The sequence below is a fragment of the Dama dama genome, chromosome 13, assembly GCF_033118175.1.
Source record: "Dama dama isolate Ldn47 chromosome 13, ASM3311817v1, whole genome shotgun sequence".
Classification (NCBI taxonomy): domain Eukaryota; kingdom Metazoa; phylum Chordata; class Mammalia; order Artiodactyla; family Cervidae; genus Dama; species Dama dama.
In genome coordinates, this window is record NC_083693.1 from 24,623,981 (window position 1) to 24,642,396 (window position 18,416).

The following is an 18,416-nucleotide window of genomic DNA, read 5'->3' on the forward strand; positions in this document are numbered from 1 at the left end:
TTAAAAACATATACTCACATACATGGACATCAGCCTCTGCTGGTTATATTTCCCAAGCTCGGTTAAAATATTAAGTGAGAAACCTTTGTCTGTGTCTTCATTTGTGAGGAATTTCAACCCCATTCATTCGTCTGTCTATTCATTCATTGATTCAATCTCAAGCAAAAGTTTTCCGGAGTGTGGCATTAGGTGCTATGCGTACAGACAGCAAAGCCACGGTCCCTGCACTCAAGTCTAATGGGAAAAAGAAACCAAGCCAACAGACAAATACAGTTCAGCGGGGACCCAGGGACAGAGGTAGCACAGGGCACTGAGGATCGCCGTTGCTCTTCAGGGCCGCCGGATTATTCACTCCGCGAGCACATACGACGGCCAGTGCCCCTTACTCTTCATTCTCAACTACGTTCTGCTGAGAACCCTAACCTAGAGCCACATCTTATTAGCTTTGACAAAAAGACCTCTCACGCAATAGGAAGGCATGGGCCAGTGCTTCTCAAGGAGAAGTCCCCAGAACACTCGCATCAAAATAAAATAGGGTAAAAATAAATAAATAAATAAAATAGGGTTGGACAAACTGCGAGAGTAGCATTGGCATATATACTCTACCCTGTTGGGGCTCAGATGGTAAAGAATCCGCCTGCAATGCAGGAGACCTGGGTTCGATCCCTGGGTCAGGAAGACCCCCTGGAGAAGGAAATGGCAACCCACTCCAGTATTCTGGCCTGGAGAATCCCATGGACAGAGGAGCCTGGCGGGCTACAGCCCATGTGGTTGCAAAGAGTCGGACATGACTGAGCAACTAATGCTTTCACTTTTCATGTGTAAAGCAGCTGGCTAGCAGGAAGCTGCCGTAAAGCCAGGAGCTCAGCTGATGCTCTGTGATGTCGCTGAGGGGTGGGATGTGGGGGGCGGGAGGGAGGCTCAGGAGGCAGGGGGTTTATGTATACATAAGGCTACACAGCAGAAACCGCACAACATTTAAAGCAATTATACTCCAGTTTTTAAAAATGAAAATAAACTGACGTAACTTGGATACAAAAAAAAAAAAAAAGAATAAAATGGGAGGTTATTACGAAAGATAGGAGTTCTCTTCATTCCAACCTGCACCTCTTGAACTATAATTTCCAGAGGAAGATGCCAGATTATTATACTTTAGGAAATGTGAGAGTCCCTGATCAAGAAAGCCAAATTGTTCTCAACAGTTTCTCCTAGGGTTAAATTTAAATCAGCCTCCAAAAGCTACCGCTGGACTCTTCCTATTTCTATGGAAAACCTGATCACTAAGGCTTTTGTTACAGGAAGATGGCTCTGATGTCAAAATTAATGTAATTTGTATGCTGACTGTATTTACTCAGGAAAGCTATTCCTGGAGCCTGTCTCAGGTCTTTGCCCTTCTTAATATATCCTTCTCTTTAATACAGTAATGGGGTGGTGATGTGGCCTCTGGTGATATTTTAATGTTCTGCCAAAGGTGGGTGAGAAAGAAGGGCCATAAATCATAGCAGGTCTGACACTGGCAGACCTTAAAATGTATCTCCAAGTGAGTTATAAAAAGCCAAAGTTATAAAGGGAGAGATAAAAGGAGAAAACGCCAAGGTATATTTTATGAGTCTTTTATATAAATCATCTCCTCTGATCTCTAATTTATATACTGAACTGGTCCAAGATGCTTCACTCAGGAGGCCTCAAAAGCTGAAAGAAAAGTTGACAGAAGTATCTCATGAAACCCTTGCTTTAAGGAAACAGAAGCCATGGGTGATCCAGAGGCTGTGATGGAATTATTTCAAACCCTTTATTTCAGTTACCCTCAAGCGCAGTGCTTCATCTGCCAGGTGATCTAAACTACGCCAAAAGTCGCATCTACACAGTCACCAGGATTTAGACTTGAATGGGATCACGCTCAAGAAACTCAAAACTAAAGAGGGAAACAAGAAAACTGATCACTAAAATCTGGTGTGATAACGATTAAGATCAGACATACGTAGGACTTCCCTGGTGGTACAGTGAATAAGAGTCCGCCTGCCAACACAGGGGACACGGGTTCAATCCCTGGTCCGGGAAGATCCCACCTGCTGCGGAGCAACCGAGCCCTCAGGCTACTACTGAGCCCATGTGCCTGCAGGCTGTGCTCCACACAAGCGAGGCCGCCGCGGTCAGAAGTCCACGCACACACTGAAGCGTAGCCCCCACTCAACGCAACTAGAAAAAGTGATGAAGACTCAGCATGACCAGATATAAATTGTTTTGAAAAAAGATTAGAGATAAGCTACAAGATCACTGCAAACGGGCACTTATGATACAATCGGGTACAGCATGATATTGGCTTTTCCTTAAGGATAAATAAAAGCTATCCAAGCCAAGATGCAGAGCAAGTGAATTCCAGGCAAAGGGAATAGCATCTGCTAAGGCACAGAGGCAGGATATATAATAAGTACCCTTTAACTGACTTTTTGTTAAGTGTAAAATTCTCTTTCACATCATTTATATCACCTTTCAGAGAAAAAATGAACAAAGGGTCTATTTTCCCAAAGCCCACACACACAGACCGTCCTACAACAAGCCTTCCACATACAGTGAAATAAAAGAGAAACTTCTTCAGGAAAGAACTGGAACTCTAGTTTCTCACACATTATCTCATATCAGGTCCTAATCTGAGATGAAGCAAAGCAGGAATGAGAAAACTATTCACTTCAGGGGACTTCCTTGGCAGGCTAAGACTTTGCCTTCCAAGGCAGGGGGTGTGGGTTCGATCCCTGGTCAGGGAGCTAAGATCTCACATGCCTCACAGCCAAAAAACCAAAACATAAAACAGAAACAATATTGTAACAAACTAATAAAGATGGTCCACATTCAAAAAAATCTTTAAGGAAAAAAAGAAAGTCACTTCAGAAAATACATGCTTGGGCTCATTTTACTTAAAGAATGAAGGAAACAGAGGGTCTTTTGTTTATAACTTCTATGCAACTTCTTAAATTCTCTGTATAACTCTATATAACTCCTTAAATTCTCCACACATGGGCATCAGGCTTTTACTTCACCTCTGACACCACCTTCCAAAAAATGAAGAATGGAGTTCAACTTTTAGGACTGTCATCAAAAGATTTCAGGCTAGTCTCTTCTCCTTTGCAGGCTTGCAGATTTTAAAAAATCTTTAAAATAACATTATTGAGGAGATGACTTTTTCCAGCTCTAGTATACGGTTGTATAAATGAGAGGTATCTTTACTGTAAGTAGCCTGGGAAAGAAAGGAGTAGTGTTAGGAGACAGCCATCAAATGGTCGAAATCTATCTCATGGAGAAGCAGACGTAGATGATGGGAAATACTGGTCTGTGTCTACCAGAATCTCTAAGGACACGTCCTTGTGCCTCGGGGAATTTGCCAGTAAATCCAACGTACTCTCTCCATCTTCTCTTACACTTACCACCACCTAAGTGCTGAAATCACCATATTGCATCCTGTCTCTCTTTACACAGATCCTAGAACATTTTTAAAAAGAGGGTATAACTGAAAAGGAGCAGGATGCTATGGTCCTTGCCTCCCATGTCCTCAGCGTGCCTTTTGTCTGTGGAAAAACTTTAGACAAAGAATATGAGAAGTGAATTCAATCAGAGAAGTGAAAACATGCAGAAACAAAGGAAAATAGTCAAAGGAGACCAAATAATCATAGTTTAGCCATTAAGCATAGTCAGGGCCCTTAGCTCCTTCTCAAGGACTATTCACAATATTCTGAGCCACGTCCCATGAACTATCTTATAGACACTGAAAACCCACTGGGTGGAGAGATTGACTACACGATGACCAGACTGTGGCCGTGATGTGAGCTGTCATGATCTCAGAATCAGCCTCAAAGAAATGGAAACAAACCCACCCTGGAACTGAAGATGAACCACACTTAAAACAACCAAGATGACACTGGTCAGACCACTGCTGACCAATTTTAAGGTGACTGTCAGCTGACTGTACTGTTTCTGCATGTAGCCCCCTCCCTCAGTCTGTAAAAGCTCTTGCCTCTGATTGCCAGCGGGGGGAGCTTGGCCTTTGGACAGATGTCCACCTCCTCCCCTTACCCCAACACTGAGTTGCCAGCATCCAAAAGAAAGCAAACTTTCCTTTCCGCCGACCTGGCCTCTGTATTGGCTTTTGAGCAGAGAGCAACCAGACCCCACTTTCGGTTATATAACCTTGATGTGTGTGTGTCTGTTAGCCGCTCAGACGTGTCCCACTCTTTGCAATCCCATGGATTGTAGCCCACCAGGCTCATCTGTCCATGGAATTCTCCAGACAAGAATACTGGAGTGGGTAGCCATTCCCTACTCCAGGGGATCTTCCAGACCCAGGGGTCAAACCCACATCTCTTTCATCTCCTGTATTGGCAGGCAGATTCTTTATGATCAGTGCCAACTGGATTTTAGCAAATGCATCCATTGCTGCGGTACCATGCAGACTATTTTCACTGTGCTCTGCTTACTTATCCATACTTCTCTCTCCCCTAGCCTCTGGCAACCACCGATTTGCATGGTTTTGCCTTTTTCGGAATGACATATAGTTGAAATCATAAGGATGCAGCCTTTTTAGAGAGGTTTCTTTCACTTAGGAACATGCATTTAGATTTCTCAATGTCTTTTTATGACATGATCCCTTACTTCTTTGGCACTAAATAATATTCCAGGGCCAGTATGTACCACAGTTGATTTATCCATTCACCTACTTAAGAACATCTTGGATCATTGCTAGATAATAGGGTAGTTCTGACAGATGGTATATGGGACATCTCTGTGGCTTCCTCTCAATTTCACTGTGAACCTAAAGAGCTCTGAAAATAGTCTTAATAAAATAATAAGTTGAAACCCAATCTGAAATATTGGCACAATTTTTTGTAGGAAATAAAAGTAAAGGACATGTGTGTTGCCTCCACATTTTGACAGTTATGAATAAAATGGCTATAAACATCTAAACAACACAAAAAAGAATATTAGTAAATCAAATTTGTTGATGTATTGCCATTTAAAAAAAGTCACATGGAATGATTAAGATATATCCCAAGAATTAAGTACAGTTGAATATCCAGAAAAATATTACTTTAATCTATCATATTAATAGGTCCAAGGAGAAAGCCAAATGATTGTCATAATAGATGCAGGAAAACGTGTGACAGATTCAATATGCTTTCATGATAAAAACTCTCAGCATACTTAAAAGATAATTTCCTTAACTTTATAAAGAAGACCAATCAAAAACATATAGCAAGTATCATACTTGAAAGTAAGATACCCAAATTACTCCCACCGAAGTCAGGATACCCATAGCTCTGACATTATAATCAACACAATACTGTACATCAACTACACCTCAATTAAAAATATTTAAAATAAAAGAAGTAAATGGCCTAAAAATAACCAAAAAAACCCTAATTGCAAAATTTATAGTATGAGAATTATATAGTCACATCTATAACAAAGCATGATTTACCTAAAATTTAAAGCACTCAAAAGAAGGCTGTACAGTGTCTGCAGATACATAAATATACGGGAAAGTATAAAAACACACATGCATGTAAAACACCAAATCTATGACCATTGTGATCATTACTCCTTGGGAGGAAGAAAAACAACATCAAAAAGAGCAACCGAGTGAGTGATGTTTAATTTATATTAAAACCTGAAGTCAGTGTGAAAGTCGCTCAGTCATGTCTAACTCTTTGTGACCCCATGAACTATATAGTACATGGAATTCTCCAGACCAGAATACAGGAGTAGGCAGCCTTTCCCTTCTCCAGGGGATCTTCCCCACCCAGGGATCGAACCCAGGTCTCCCGCGGTGCAGGTGGACTCTTTACCAGCTGAGCCACAACAGAAGTGTAGCATAGTTTATGATTTTACAAAGCTAGGTGCTCTGAATAGGGTTGTTGTGTTATTCTCTATTCTTTGTATATCTGATATATTTCATGATGTAATAAAAAAAGAAAAGAAAGGAGACAAAACAATTGCTATTGGCAGATGACAGGGCTATTAGAACTAATAAAAGAGCTCAGATCAAACATCCCCAGATCAACAGGATTTCTGTTGATCTGCAATAATAATCTGGGTAAAGGTCTGATGGAAGAACAGCAACCCCATTTTTAGCAGCTAATTAGTTGTAAAATGGGCTTCCCACGTGCTTCAGTGCGTAAGAATCTACCTGCAGTGCAGGAGACGCAGGTTTGATTCCTGGATAGGGAAGATCCCCTGGAGTAGGACATGGCAACCCACTCCAGTGTCTTTGCCTGGGGAATCCCACGGACAGAGAAGCCTGGAGGGCTACAGTCCGTGGGGTCGCAAAAAGTCAGACACTGCCTGAAGCAATGGACTACGCACGCAGGCACAGCTGTAAGACATTCAGGAAGAAGCTCTACAGAACTACGCAGAACCTAGATTAAATTACTAAACTATGCTGAGGTATTCTAGTATTGGGCTTCCCTGGTGGCTCTGTGGCAAAGAAGACATGGGTTCGATCCCTGGGTCAGGAAGATACCTTGGAGAAGGAAATGGCAACACACCCCAGGATTCCTGTGTGGGAAATGCCATGGACAGAGGAGCCTGGAAGGCTACAGTCCATGGGGTCGCAAAAGACTCAGACACAACTTAGCAACTAAACAATAGCAACAATTTCAGCAACCCTGAGGCATGATGGACATTCTATCTCAATATTATGGCTTTCTGATGTGCAATCAGAGGCTTACACAGGTCAGAGAGTGTTCTGCTAGTCACCGACCTATCAAGGCTTGGAACCTAGACCCCCAAGTCTTGGCTACTTCCTCAGACCTGAAGCCAGAAGGTATGTTTAACACATTTCCCACCCTTGGCAGCTTCACGGGGCGTTATTGCCCTGAAACACACCCACTGTAGATGAAGAAAATGTTTACTAATGCCCCACTAAAAAGAGCTTTTAACTGTGTGTGTAGCATGTGTGACATGCGTGTGTAGCATGTCACTGTGATGCATGAAATCAACCTTCTGTCTTCTAGATTGACTTTCTTTCTCTTTGCTCTCCCTGCTAAAAGTAATCTTCCCCCATGTGTGGTAGTTAATAAAGTAAATAATTTTACCTAGATTTTAAATCAGCAAAGTGTGGATAAAGTCAAAAGGGGACTACTGGTAAGAGTGCAGACAATGCTAACGAAAGTGAAGAATTTAACTTGTAAAGAGGCTCAAGATTCCCACAGGTGAGGTGTTTTCTAGTTTGTGACCAGCAGATGGCAGCATAATTCAAGAAAAACAAACAAACCCACGTTCAATTCCTTAGTTTCAAAGGTTTCTAATCTTTTTTGAATTGTGGTGCTAGAGAAGACTCTTGGGAGTCCCTTGGACAGCAAGGAAATCAAACCAGTCAATCCCTAAGGAAATCAATCCTGAATATTCATTGGAAGGACATGCTGAAACTGAAGCTCCAATACCTTGGCCACCTGTTGCAAAGAGCCAACTCACTGGAAAAGACCCTGATGCTGGGAAAGATTGAAGGCAGAAGAAGAAGGGAATGGCAAAGGATGAGATGGTTAGATGACATCACCGACTCAATGGACATGAGTTTGAACAAACTCCGAGAGATAGTGAAGGACAGGAAAGCCTGGTGTGCTGCAGTTCACAGTTCACGGGGTCACAAAGGGTCAGATACGACTTAGTGACTGAACAACAACACATGAGATTATCTACTAAATAACCAGCCTTCTTATCATTGTCATCACCATCACTGTTATAGTAACACCACAATAGAGTGTCACTGAACAAAGGCAACTTCACAGATGAAGTCTTTTAGTGAATTCATCTCTGCACGGAATAACATCATATCACAGGGATATCTAGCCATCTATAACATCCCTTACTTTTTAACACTTAAAAGCATTCTAATAAAGAAGGCAACATTTCTTCTTCGTCTTTTTTTTTTGGCAGCAGGGGTGGGGGAGACAGCTGTACTAGGTCTTCCTGAAAAACACAGGCTTTTTTTTTTTTCCTCTAGTGCTCAAATGCCTCAGGGCATGTAGGATCTTACTTCCTGGAGCAGGGATCAAACCTGATCATCATCAATGTAGGGCTCATCCCCTGCATTGGAAGGGGGATTCTTAACCGCTGGATCGCCAGGGAAGTCCCAAGAAGGGCAATATCTCTTCCTTGGCAATGCCAATGCAAGATCTCTGGGTTTATATTGAACAGCCCTGACAGTGAGAAATCCTGGGGGGATTACCATCCACCACCAACCACCAGCCTTGGAACTGCCATCCTTGCAGTGGCCACTCTCAGCAGATTCCAGTGACCCAAGTGTCCCCAGTGAGGGCATGTGCACACATGGGCATGTAAACGTGGAGATGTTTGTGACTGAGCCTTGGCATTTTAAAACATCATCTGAAAATCTGAATTCCATGTCTACTGATAGTCACTCCTAACTTTCCTTCCTCAAAGGCCTTATATTTATAGAAATAACATTCTTCTTTTCATGTCACACTTTCTTTCTCATCCTAAATAACAGAGAACATTTGCTAAAGTCTGGCCAGTAACATACGGACTAGACGGCCCAAGGCCCCCTTCTTGGACTTCATCCAGACTTCTTTCCCACAGTAGCTAAGAGTCGGTGGGCAGTGTCTATCACTGACACTGAACTGCCTGGCCGTGGGGTTTCTGGTGTAGCCCTCCCCTGACCCAGTGAACTTGCTAAGGATAATTCAAGACGGCAAATGGCAGAGATGAAAACGCTCAGCTCAGTGGATCATGTGGCTTGGAGGGAACTGTGCGCTGTCCTGACCCATTGGGGACCACTGGAGACAACCTCAAGCAGGCATTCTTAAAGCCCAGCGGTTTGGACTATCCATCTCAGTGTTCCAGGAGTAGAGAGAGGAGGAGTCAAACAGACAAGAAGAGGTCTGTCTGCAAGCACGCTGTCATGTCCAACTCTTTGCGACCTTATGGACTATGTAGCCTGCCAGGTTCCTCTGTCCATGGGATTCTCCAGGCAAGAATGCTGGAGTGGGTTGCCATTTCCTTCTCCAGGGGATCTTCCCGACCCAGGGACTGAGCCCATCTCTCCTGTGTCTCCTGCATTGCAGATGGATTCTTTACCACTGAGCCACCAGGGAAGTCCTGAAGAGGATATGGGCAGGACTTTTCTAACACTGCACTAATTTTTTCCCCCAAAGGACAACAACACATTTGGTGGCAATGGGCCGTGCCAATAGACAGTTGGAGGTAGAATCTTCCTGACCCAGGGATCAAACCCACGTCTCATGCATTCCAGGAGGATTCTTTACCCATTGAGCTTTCGGGGAAGCCAATAATAGGTGAAAGAATATCATAAAATAGTGTCATATTAGCCTCTGGATTTGCTTTTGAAGAAGCATCCAGAATCAAAGAAAAAGCTCAAGAGTCAGGCTGTGAGTTGGTGCCGGACCTCTGGGCCCTCCCTCCAGGCAGGCATCATTGAGGGGCTCTCTGTGCATCACCAATAAAGGTGTGAGGTTTCAGGAAAGATCGTCTGGTTGACCCTCCTTGATCAATCAACCCTAGCCAGGATGATGGAGGACCGCATGGTATAGACAGGGCCACCAGGGGGCACTGTAGAGTCTCTGGCTGCTGAGGCAGTGTGATATTCTACCAGTCAGAGCTCGATGCCCACCGTATTGAATTCTTGTCTTGCCAACGCCTCCCTCAGCAAGACAGTACCCACACACAGTCCTCTTGGTCTAAGGAAAGCTCATGGTCCCGCACTTACTTGTCATTCACAAGTTTCCCGTGCTGGTGAATCTGATTTTCCATCGTGAAGTTGATTGTGACACCGTACACGTGCTCGTCGTGAAACACCTTCATTTTGGACTTGTATGCTTCATCTTGAAAATACCGGATCATGTCAGGGAACCAAACTGTCAGCCCATAGTAGCTGTAATAGAGAAGACAGAATATTGGAGCAGCAACACCATCAGAGTCTGCATTCCTGATATGATGCAAATCAAGCCCATTTTAAATGAGTCAGTATGGTTCATTAGAAAATATAACTCATATAAATAGATCTAATGGAAAAAAATCACAACCATCTCCAAAGATGCCAAAAAGGCACTTGATGAAAAAACAACACGCATTCTTGATTAAAATGCCAATAGCTTAAAAATTCATGCATACTTCCTTAGCATGTAAAAATATATATAGTGCTGGTGGTTTAGTTGCTAAGTCATGTCTGACTCTTGCAACCCCATGGACTGTAGCCCACCAGGCTCCTCTGTCCATGGGATTACCCAGGCAAGAATACCAAGTGGGTTGCCTTGCCCTCCTCCAGGAGATCTTGCTGACCCAGGGATTGAGCTCAGCTCTCTGGTACTTCAGGCAAGTTCTTTACTGACTGAGCCACCAGGGAAGCCCAAAGTATATATAAATATATCTCAACTCAAAAGAAAGGATCTTTCAATGGGGAAAACACTGTGGTCGCTCCCACTAACATAAGAAATAAGACCAGGATACCCATATCATCACTACTATTTAATACTATGTTGTAGTGTTAGCTCACTCAGTTAACTAAGTTAGTCTTAGCTAACTCAGCTACACAAGAAAAAGAACATAGGAATATGAAGGTACAAAGCAAGCAATAAAACTGTATTTACAGATGATATTTTATACCTAAAATCTCAAGATGACAACTCAAAAAAAATGGCCATGAAGCATATAAAAAGGATGCTCCATCCCACCCATAACCCAAAAAGTGAAAATTAAAACCACACTGTGTTATCATTCTCGCCCACCAGACTCAAAACCTTGAAGTATGCAAAAACTCTGCTGGTGAGGCTGCAGGTAAACAGGTGCTCTTATGCATTGTTGGGAAGAGGACAGCATTTTGCAATACTATCTCGAGGAGAATTGGTCAGTGCCTACAATGACTGATGGATTTATCTCCTTTTGACTCCATAATTCCATTTCTAGGAAGCTATTCCACTGATTAACTTGTCCAACACAAGGGAGCCCACAAAGAGTGACTCATTATGGCGCTGTTTGCAATAACAAATGTCTGAAAACTTCCCAACAATCTAGCAACAGGGTCCTGGTTGAATAAAGTGTAGAGTTGTAGTGTGGAGAGCTATGCATACATTCTATGCCACTGTGAAAAAGAATGTAAGTCTCTATCTAGCAGTATGAGAGAGCTCCAGAATATATTGTTGAATGCAAAAAGGAAATGCAAAACTGCTTTCTTGCAGTTCCTTCTCATAAGAAAACAATAAAGAAATTTGTAAATATACATATATTTGCTTAAGTTTGCAAAATGAAATACTAGCATGATAAATAGGAAAATAAAAGATAATTACAGAGAGGAGGCAGAAGGGAGTAAGTAGAGGGGGAAGGAAGGGAGACCAGATCTCTCTGAGGTTCCAACATTGGAAAGTCATTACCTACTTGACAAAATTAAATCAGACATAAGGAAATATCTTAAAACTTTCAGTGAATTGGATCCAAGGGTCTACCATTTTAGCTTCTGAAATGTTCTATGTTCTCGTCTAGCTTAGATGGGACAAGTGGAAGTGAGTAGTCTGCTTCTACCTTTACCTGTTTGGTAAACAGACTGTTTGGGTCTCCATCAATATCTATTGGAAGACACTTGGTTAGATATTGGAAAAAGCAGGTCTTCCCACATTCCTCCCATAATCCAAGAGGTCATTAAAGCCAATTGAATTTCCTGGGTTGAGGGGACTGTGTCTTTGGCCGTGGGCGGTGGTGAACAAAATAACTTCATAGATGAAAGTTTAAAATCTCATCAAAAGATTTTAGTTGATAATAGCAATTTACTGAGCACTCACTGATGTGCCAGAAACAATTGCAAGCACTTTATACAGACAATGAAACAGCCTTTTAACACTATAAATGGTCCCCAAAACTGGCACAGAAAGAAGGGTCATGTTATTCGGAGGCGAATAAAATGACTAGGGTGAGAGACTACTATTTCAGAGAGGAGCCAGCTAATCATCAATCATGTTATATTTCATTTACTTCATTGCTGTGGATATTATTGCAAAGGTGCTCTGTTTTCTACATTTAATATTCACAAGGACACTGATAGTTCTTGACCCAGCATTCATTCCCTGCTTCATCCTTGGGAACAGGAAGTTGATTCTGTTTGGATGTCAATGCTCAGGAAAGCTAACGGTATCATCAGCTGAGAGGCAAATCCTGATTAGTCTGAAGTCATTGGGAAATCACATCCCATTCACCAGTGGCTAGTCTGACCCTAAAGCATGTGACACACATTTGGCTAATACAATGTGGGGTGGGGAGAGTCTTCTGGTGGCTTCTGAGAAAGGTTTGAAGTGCAAGTGTTAGTCGCTCAGCCATGTCCAACTCTTTATGAACCCATGGACTGTAGCCCGCCAAGCTACTCTCTCCATGGGATTCTCCAGGCAAGAATACTGGAGTGGGTTGCCATTTCCTTCTCCAGGGGATCTTCCCGACCTGGGGATCGAACCCCAGGTCTCTTGCATTGCAGGCAAATTCTTTACCATCTGAGCCATCAGGGAAGATGAGAAAGGTTTCCTTGATGCTAAAAAGTGGAGCTCAAGGACTTCCCTGGTGGCTAACACTCCACATCCTCCCAAGGCAGGGGTCCAGGTCAGGTAACTAGATCCCATACACCATAACTAAGACTTTGCAAGCTGCACTAAAAAAAAAAAAAAAAAAATCCCCCATGCAGCAACTAAAGATTCTGCATGCTGTAATTAAGACCAAAGATCCCACATGCAGTAACCAAGTAAAAAAAATTATTTTTAAAAAGTCAATCTCAGAGAAAGGCAGCCTCTTCCTCACTGGGACACTTTTCCATGTCTGAGAATGCCGAGAGCAATTGCAGGCATCTTGCTAGCAGATGAGAACTAGCCTGAGGCTGAATCCCCACCTGGAGGCTACCTCTCCATAGAATTCTTGTTACAAAGGATCAGAAATTTCCTCATTGTAGAAGCCACTAGAGTGGGTTGCCTGTCATAGCCAAAAGCATCCAGTCTGACACAGACTCTACATGAGTTAGAATCAACGGTAACCCTCAACGAACAGATGAGGCATGGGAAGCATAAGAAAATTAATGAACTTTTTGTTCAGTTGCTAAGTTGGGTCTGACTCTTTGCAGTCCCATGGACTGCAGCACACCAGGCTCCCCTGTCCTTCACTATCTCCCAGAGTTTGCTCAAACTCATGTCCATTAAGTTGGTAATGCCATCCAACCATCTCATCCTCTGTTGCCCGTCTGGTCCTCCCGCCCTCAATCCTTCCCAGCATCAGGGTCTTTTCCAGTGAGTCAGCTCTTCGCATCAGGTGGCCAAAGTATTGGAGCTTCAGCTTCAGCATCTGTCCTTCTCATGAATATTCAGGGTTGATTTCCTTTAGGATTGACTGGTTTGATTTCCTTGCTGTCCAAGGGACTCTCAAGAATCCTCTCCAGCACTACACTGTCTATGTTTGTCATAGCTTTTTATTAATTAATGAACTTAAGGAAGACAGAACTTACCTTAAAGCCATGGTAAACCAGACCACAGCCAGAATCAGCGTGTTCATCCTGTAGGGCCCCATCACACAGTATAGAGCATTTTCCCAGACCTATAACCCACAGCAGAGATGGGTGGTTAAAGGCAGGAACATGTGACTTGGAAGAGATCCTTTTTAAGATTCTCTATTAAATTGCCTAGGAACCCACGGAGAGAACACACAGCAATTGTCTTCCAGAGGCAGCAATTCTGCTCAAGGAACAAGAAATCCTCTTCTGTTCTTATTAGTTGGTGTCATAGTCTAACAGTCCTGTAGCATCCACGAACAAAACGATGCATGTGACCAAAAGCGCAGTGAGTGGGGATGTCAAGGTGCTGAGTAGCCTTGAGCTCTTCTCCCCACCAGTGGGAATGGATGCTGTTTCAAACACTGAACCACCCTGCACCAAGAAGGTTATCCAGGCTCAGTAGACTCTGGCCGTTGACTGCCTGAGTGTTTGACAGTTGGTTTGTCTCATAGGACCACTTCTCTGGAGAAATGGCCTTGACCTTCATAAAGACTTTCTCAGAGATCACCAACAAACCTTAAAGGGGTCCTTCTTTCACTCACTCTCTTCTTTCTATGGTTTATTTAAAGAGAAAGTGCCACTGGAGTGGCATATCAGCAAGAATTTTCACCTGATCTAGGATGAGAGTCCCAGAACTGTGGGACAAAAATTGATCCTGAAATGTCTCCCCAATATGGATTGAATTTCGGACCAAGAGAAGGAACTGATAAGTGGAATACTGCCTGTCATATTGGTAAACAAAGGATGTCACAGTCATCAGTGACCGCAGCCATCACCAGAAGCTGAGCCTGTGAGCCCAGAGGGAACTCAGAAGGGAAAAGAATACCTGCCTTTTAGCAGCCACCAGACTGCAGCCACTCCCCATGGTGAGCCCTGAGGAAACTCAGAATGTGAAAACACAGGACGGACATTGGCCCCAGAAAGCTGAGGTGCATATAAAAGGAATAATTTCAGTGAGCCCAGACTTTTGCACCTCCCCAGGCATGGAAAAACACTAAATTCTTTAACTTGACATATCTAGTTTTCTTTCATTAACAATAAACTTTTGATGGTCAGACTACCTGCCCTTTGTTGCAAAACTCCTATATATCTGGCTTCCCCCATCCTCGCCTCCTTGGCTAGCTCTCTCAGAGTTACTTGAGCTGCTACTTCCTGGGCTTGAAGTCCTAAAAATTCCCACTGAATAAAAAATAACTCTCAAACCAAAAAAAGAAGAAGGTGCTAGAAAGAAAGGTGCTTTCTCAGACTAGACATTGTATCTCCATTCAAAATCTCTGCCTTTGGAAAGAAGGGCAAAGAAAAGAAACTAAGGATTAAACACTTTATGGTTCAGGGCTCACAGGAGTTAGAGGTCGGTGTGGGATAGGACCCAAATGTTCCTTCCTGCCCATCACAGTGTCTTGGGTGGACGGGCATGTTCAAAACCTCTATTCCTCATCCACTGTCGTTACAGATCACCATAGAGCTGCCCTCTCACCCACCCCAGGTCTCCAAACATACCTGCTTGAAAGTGGTCTTGAATCTGACTAACCAGCGCTGGTACCAAGTTCCTGTTGAACTCTGGATCTCAATGAATTCATCCATTTGCTTGGGAGTTTTAATGTTGGAAACCTGTGAAGCAAAGATGGGCTAGAGAATCTTAAACTTACTTTGACTTCTCAATTTTTAGTTGTATGTAACTGACTTTATTAACTTCCTCAGGGCTAGAGGAGCTTTTGGTGACCCCCTCGTTCAGTAACTCTTAACCAAAATTGTACATATCATCTCTTAACGATCTTTCTCAGGTAGATATGTCTCACTGCAGACAAATGATTCAGTTTTTTCACTCAATTATGGCTTTGGCAAATACATTGAGGAACTGTTTATATCTTAGTTGCCCATAATAGAGTTGACTCCACCTTAAAATTCACAAGTCTATCCTTAATGGGTATTAACATCAGAGAAGTCTAGAGCCTATGTAGACAACAGTGTGTGTATGTATGTGTGTGTGTGTGTGTTAGGAGAGAAAGCTTGCTCTGGAAGACTTTTAAAATTATTTTATTTTTGGCTGTGCTGGGTCTTGTGCTGCATGGGCTTTCTCTGGTTGTGGCAAGTCGGGGCTACTCTCTAGTTGCTGTCTGTGGGCTTCTCATTGTGGTGGCTTTTATTGTTGTGGAGCACAGACTCTAGGGTGCAAGGCTTCAGTAGTTGCAGCTCCTGGGCTCCAAAGCACAGGCATAATAGTTGTGGCACATGGGCTTAGTTGCTCCACAATATGTGGGATCTTCTTGGATCAGGGATCAAACCCATGTCTCCTGCATTAGCAGGTGGATTCTTCACCACTGAGCCACCAGGGAAACCCATGTAAGACATTTTTTTAACACAGCAGAATAAGTCCTCCTTCTGCACAGTAAAAGAAATCACCAACAAAATGAAAAGACAACCTACTGAATGGAAGAAAATATTTGCAAATCATAAATTTGATAAGGGACTAATATTCAAAATATATAAAGAATCCATGCAACTCAACAGCAAAAAAAAAAAAAGCAAACAATCCAGTTAAAAAATGGACAGAGGATCTGAATAGACCGTTTTCCAAAGAAGACATACAGATAGCCAATAGGCAGGTGAAAAAATGCTCACCATCACCATCACAAATCATCAGGAAAATGCAAATTAAAACCACACTTAGATAACACCTCACACCTGCTAAAATAGCTATCACCAAAAAGATGAAAAATAACACATGTCAATTAAGATGTGGGGAAAAGGAAATCCTTCTGCATTGTCGGTGGGGATGTAAACTGCTAAGGCTACCAAGGGAAACAGTATGGAGGTTCTCCCCAAAATTAAAAATAGAACTACCATATGATCTATGAATTCCACTTCTGGATATTTATCTGAAGGAAATGAAAACACTAAATCAAAAAGATATCTGTTCTCCCATCTTCAATGCAGTTATTACTATAACAGTGAAGATACGGAGACAATCCAAGTGGCCACCGATAAGTGAAAGGATAAAGAAGATGTGATACACACACACACACACACACACACATGTGCACACACATACACGCACACACATGCACACACGTACACACATGCACACACACATACACGCAAACACACAAACACATACACACATATACACACATACGCACAAACATATACACACATGCACACACGTACACACATGCACACACATACATACACAGACACACATACATACACACATACACATACACACGCATACACACATACATACACACATACACACACATACACATACACACACGTACACACACGTACACACACACACACACACTGGAATACTAACCAACCATAAAAAATAAAATCTTGCCATTTGCAACAACATGGATGGACCTTGAGGACCTTATGGTAAGTGAAATAAATCAGATGGAGAAAGACAAGTACCTCATGATCCCACTTATATTTGGAGAATCAACCAAACAAAACAAAAACAGAAAACCAAGCTCATAGATACAGAGAACAGATTGGCGGTTTCCAGTGGGGAGGGGAGTGGGAGGGGTGGATAAAACAGGAGAAAGGGGTCGAAAGGTACAAACTTTCAGCCACAAAATAAGTCCTGGGATGTAATGTTGCATGGTGAAAATAGTTCAGTTCACCTCTTACACTGTTGGTGGGAATGCAAACTAGTACAGCTGCTATGGAAAACAGTGTGGAGATTTCTTAAAAAACTGGAAATAGAACTGCCATATGACCCAGCAATCCCACTTCTGGGCATACACACTGAGGAAACCAGATCTGAAAGAGACACGTGCACCCCAATGTTCATCGCAGCACTGTTTATAATAGCCAGGACATGGAAGCAACCTAGATGCCCATCAGCAGATGAATGGATATGGAAGCTGTGGTACCTATACACCATGGAATATTACTCAGCCATTAAAAAGAATTCATTTGAACCAGTCCTAATGAGATGGATGAAGCTGGAGCCCCTTATACAGAGTGAAGTAAGCCAGAAAGACAAAGAACATTACAGCATACTAACACATATATACGGAATTTAGAAAGATGGTAACGATAACCCTATATGCAAAACAGAAAAAGAGACACAGAAATACAGAACAGACTTTTGAACTCTGTGGGAGAAGGCGAGGGTGGGATGTTTCGAGAGGAATCGGGTGGAGAGGGAGGTGGGAGCGGGGATTGGGATGGGGAAGACGTGTAAATCCATGGCTGATTCATATCAATGTATGACAAAACCCACTGAAATGTTGTGAAGTAATTAGCCTCCAACTAATAAAAAAATTTAAAAAAAAAAAGAAAATAGTTCAGTTCAGTTCAGTTACTCAGTCATGTCCAACTCTTTGCAACCCCATGGACTGCAGCATGCCAGGCCTCCCTGTCCATCACTAACTCCTGGAGGTGACTCAAATTCATGTCCTTTGAGTCGGTGATGCCATCCAACCATCTCATCCTCTGTCATCCCCTCTCCTCCCGCCTTCAATCTTTCCCATCATCAAGGTTTGTTCAAATGAGTCAGTTCTTCCCATCAGGTGGCCAAAGTATTGCAGTTTCAGCTTCAGCATCAGTCCTTCCAATGAATATTCAGGACTGATTTCCTCTAGGATTTGACTGGTTTGATAATAGTTAATAATACTCTCTTCATTACTTGAAAGTTGCTAAGAACGTAAATCTTGAGTCCTCAGCACAAGAAAAAAATTTTGTAACTGTGTGGTGACAGATGGTAACTAGACTTTGTGTGGTGATCATTTTGCAATGTATGCAAATATCGAATCATTATACAGAACACCTGAAACTAATACAATGTTACATGCCAATTATACCTCAATTTTTTTTTTAAAAAAAAAAGGACTTCTCTGGTGGCTCAGACGGTAGTGTCTGCCTGCAA

The 18,416-nt window shown here is 42.6% G+C and overlaps 1 protein-coding gene across 3 annotated transcripts in view; it reads right to left on the reverse strand.

Moving 5' to 3' along the window:
• The window catches only part of SV2B (synaptic vesicle glycoprotein 2B), a 229,594-nt gene that overhangs the window by 19,343 nt on the left and 191,835 nt on the right, over nucleotides 1–18,416 (reverse strand). For all 3 annotated transcript variants that reach the window (XM_061158634.1, XM_061158633.1, XM_061158635.1), the window contains exons 7-9: nucleotides 15,041–15,151; nucleotides 13,496–13,584; nucleotides 9,737–9,901 (exon numbers count right to left, since the gene is read on the reverse strand). In XM_061158634.1, coding sequence (XP_061014617.1) covers nucleotides 9,737–9,901; nucleotides 13,496–13,584; nucleotides 15,041–15,151 — 365 coding nt within the window. The remainder of the gene's footprint in view (nucleotides 1–9,736; nucleotides 9,902–13,495; nucleotides 13,585–15,040; nucleotides 15,152–18,416) is intronic.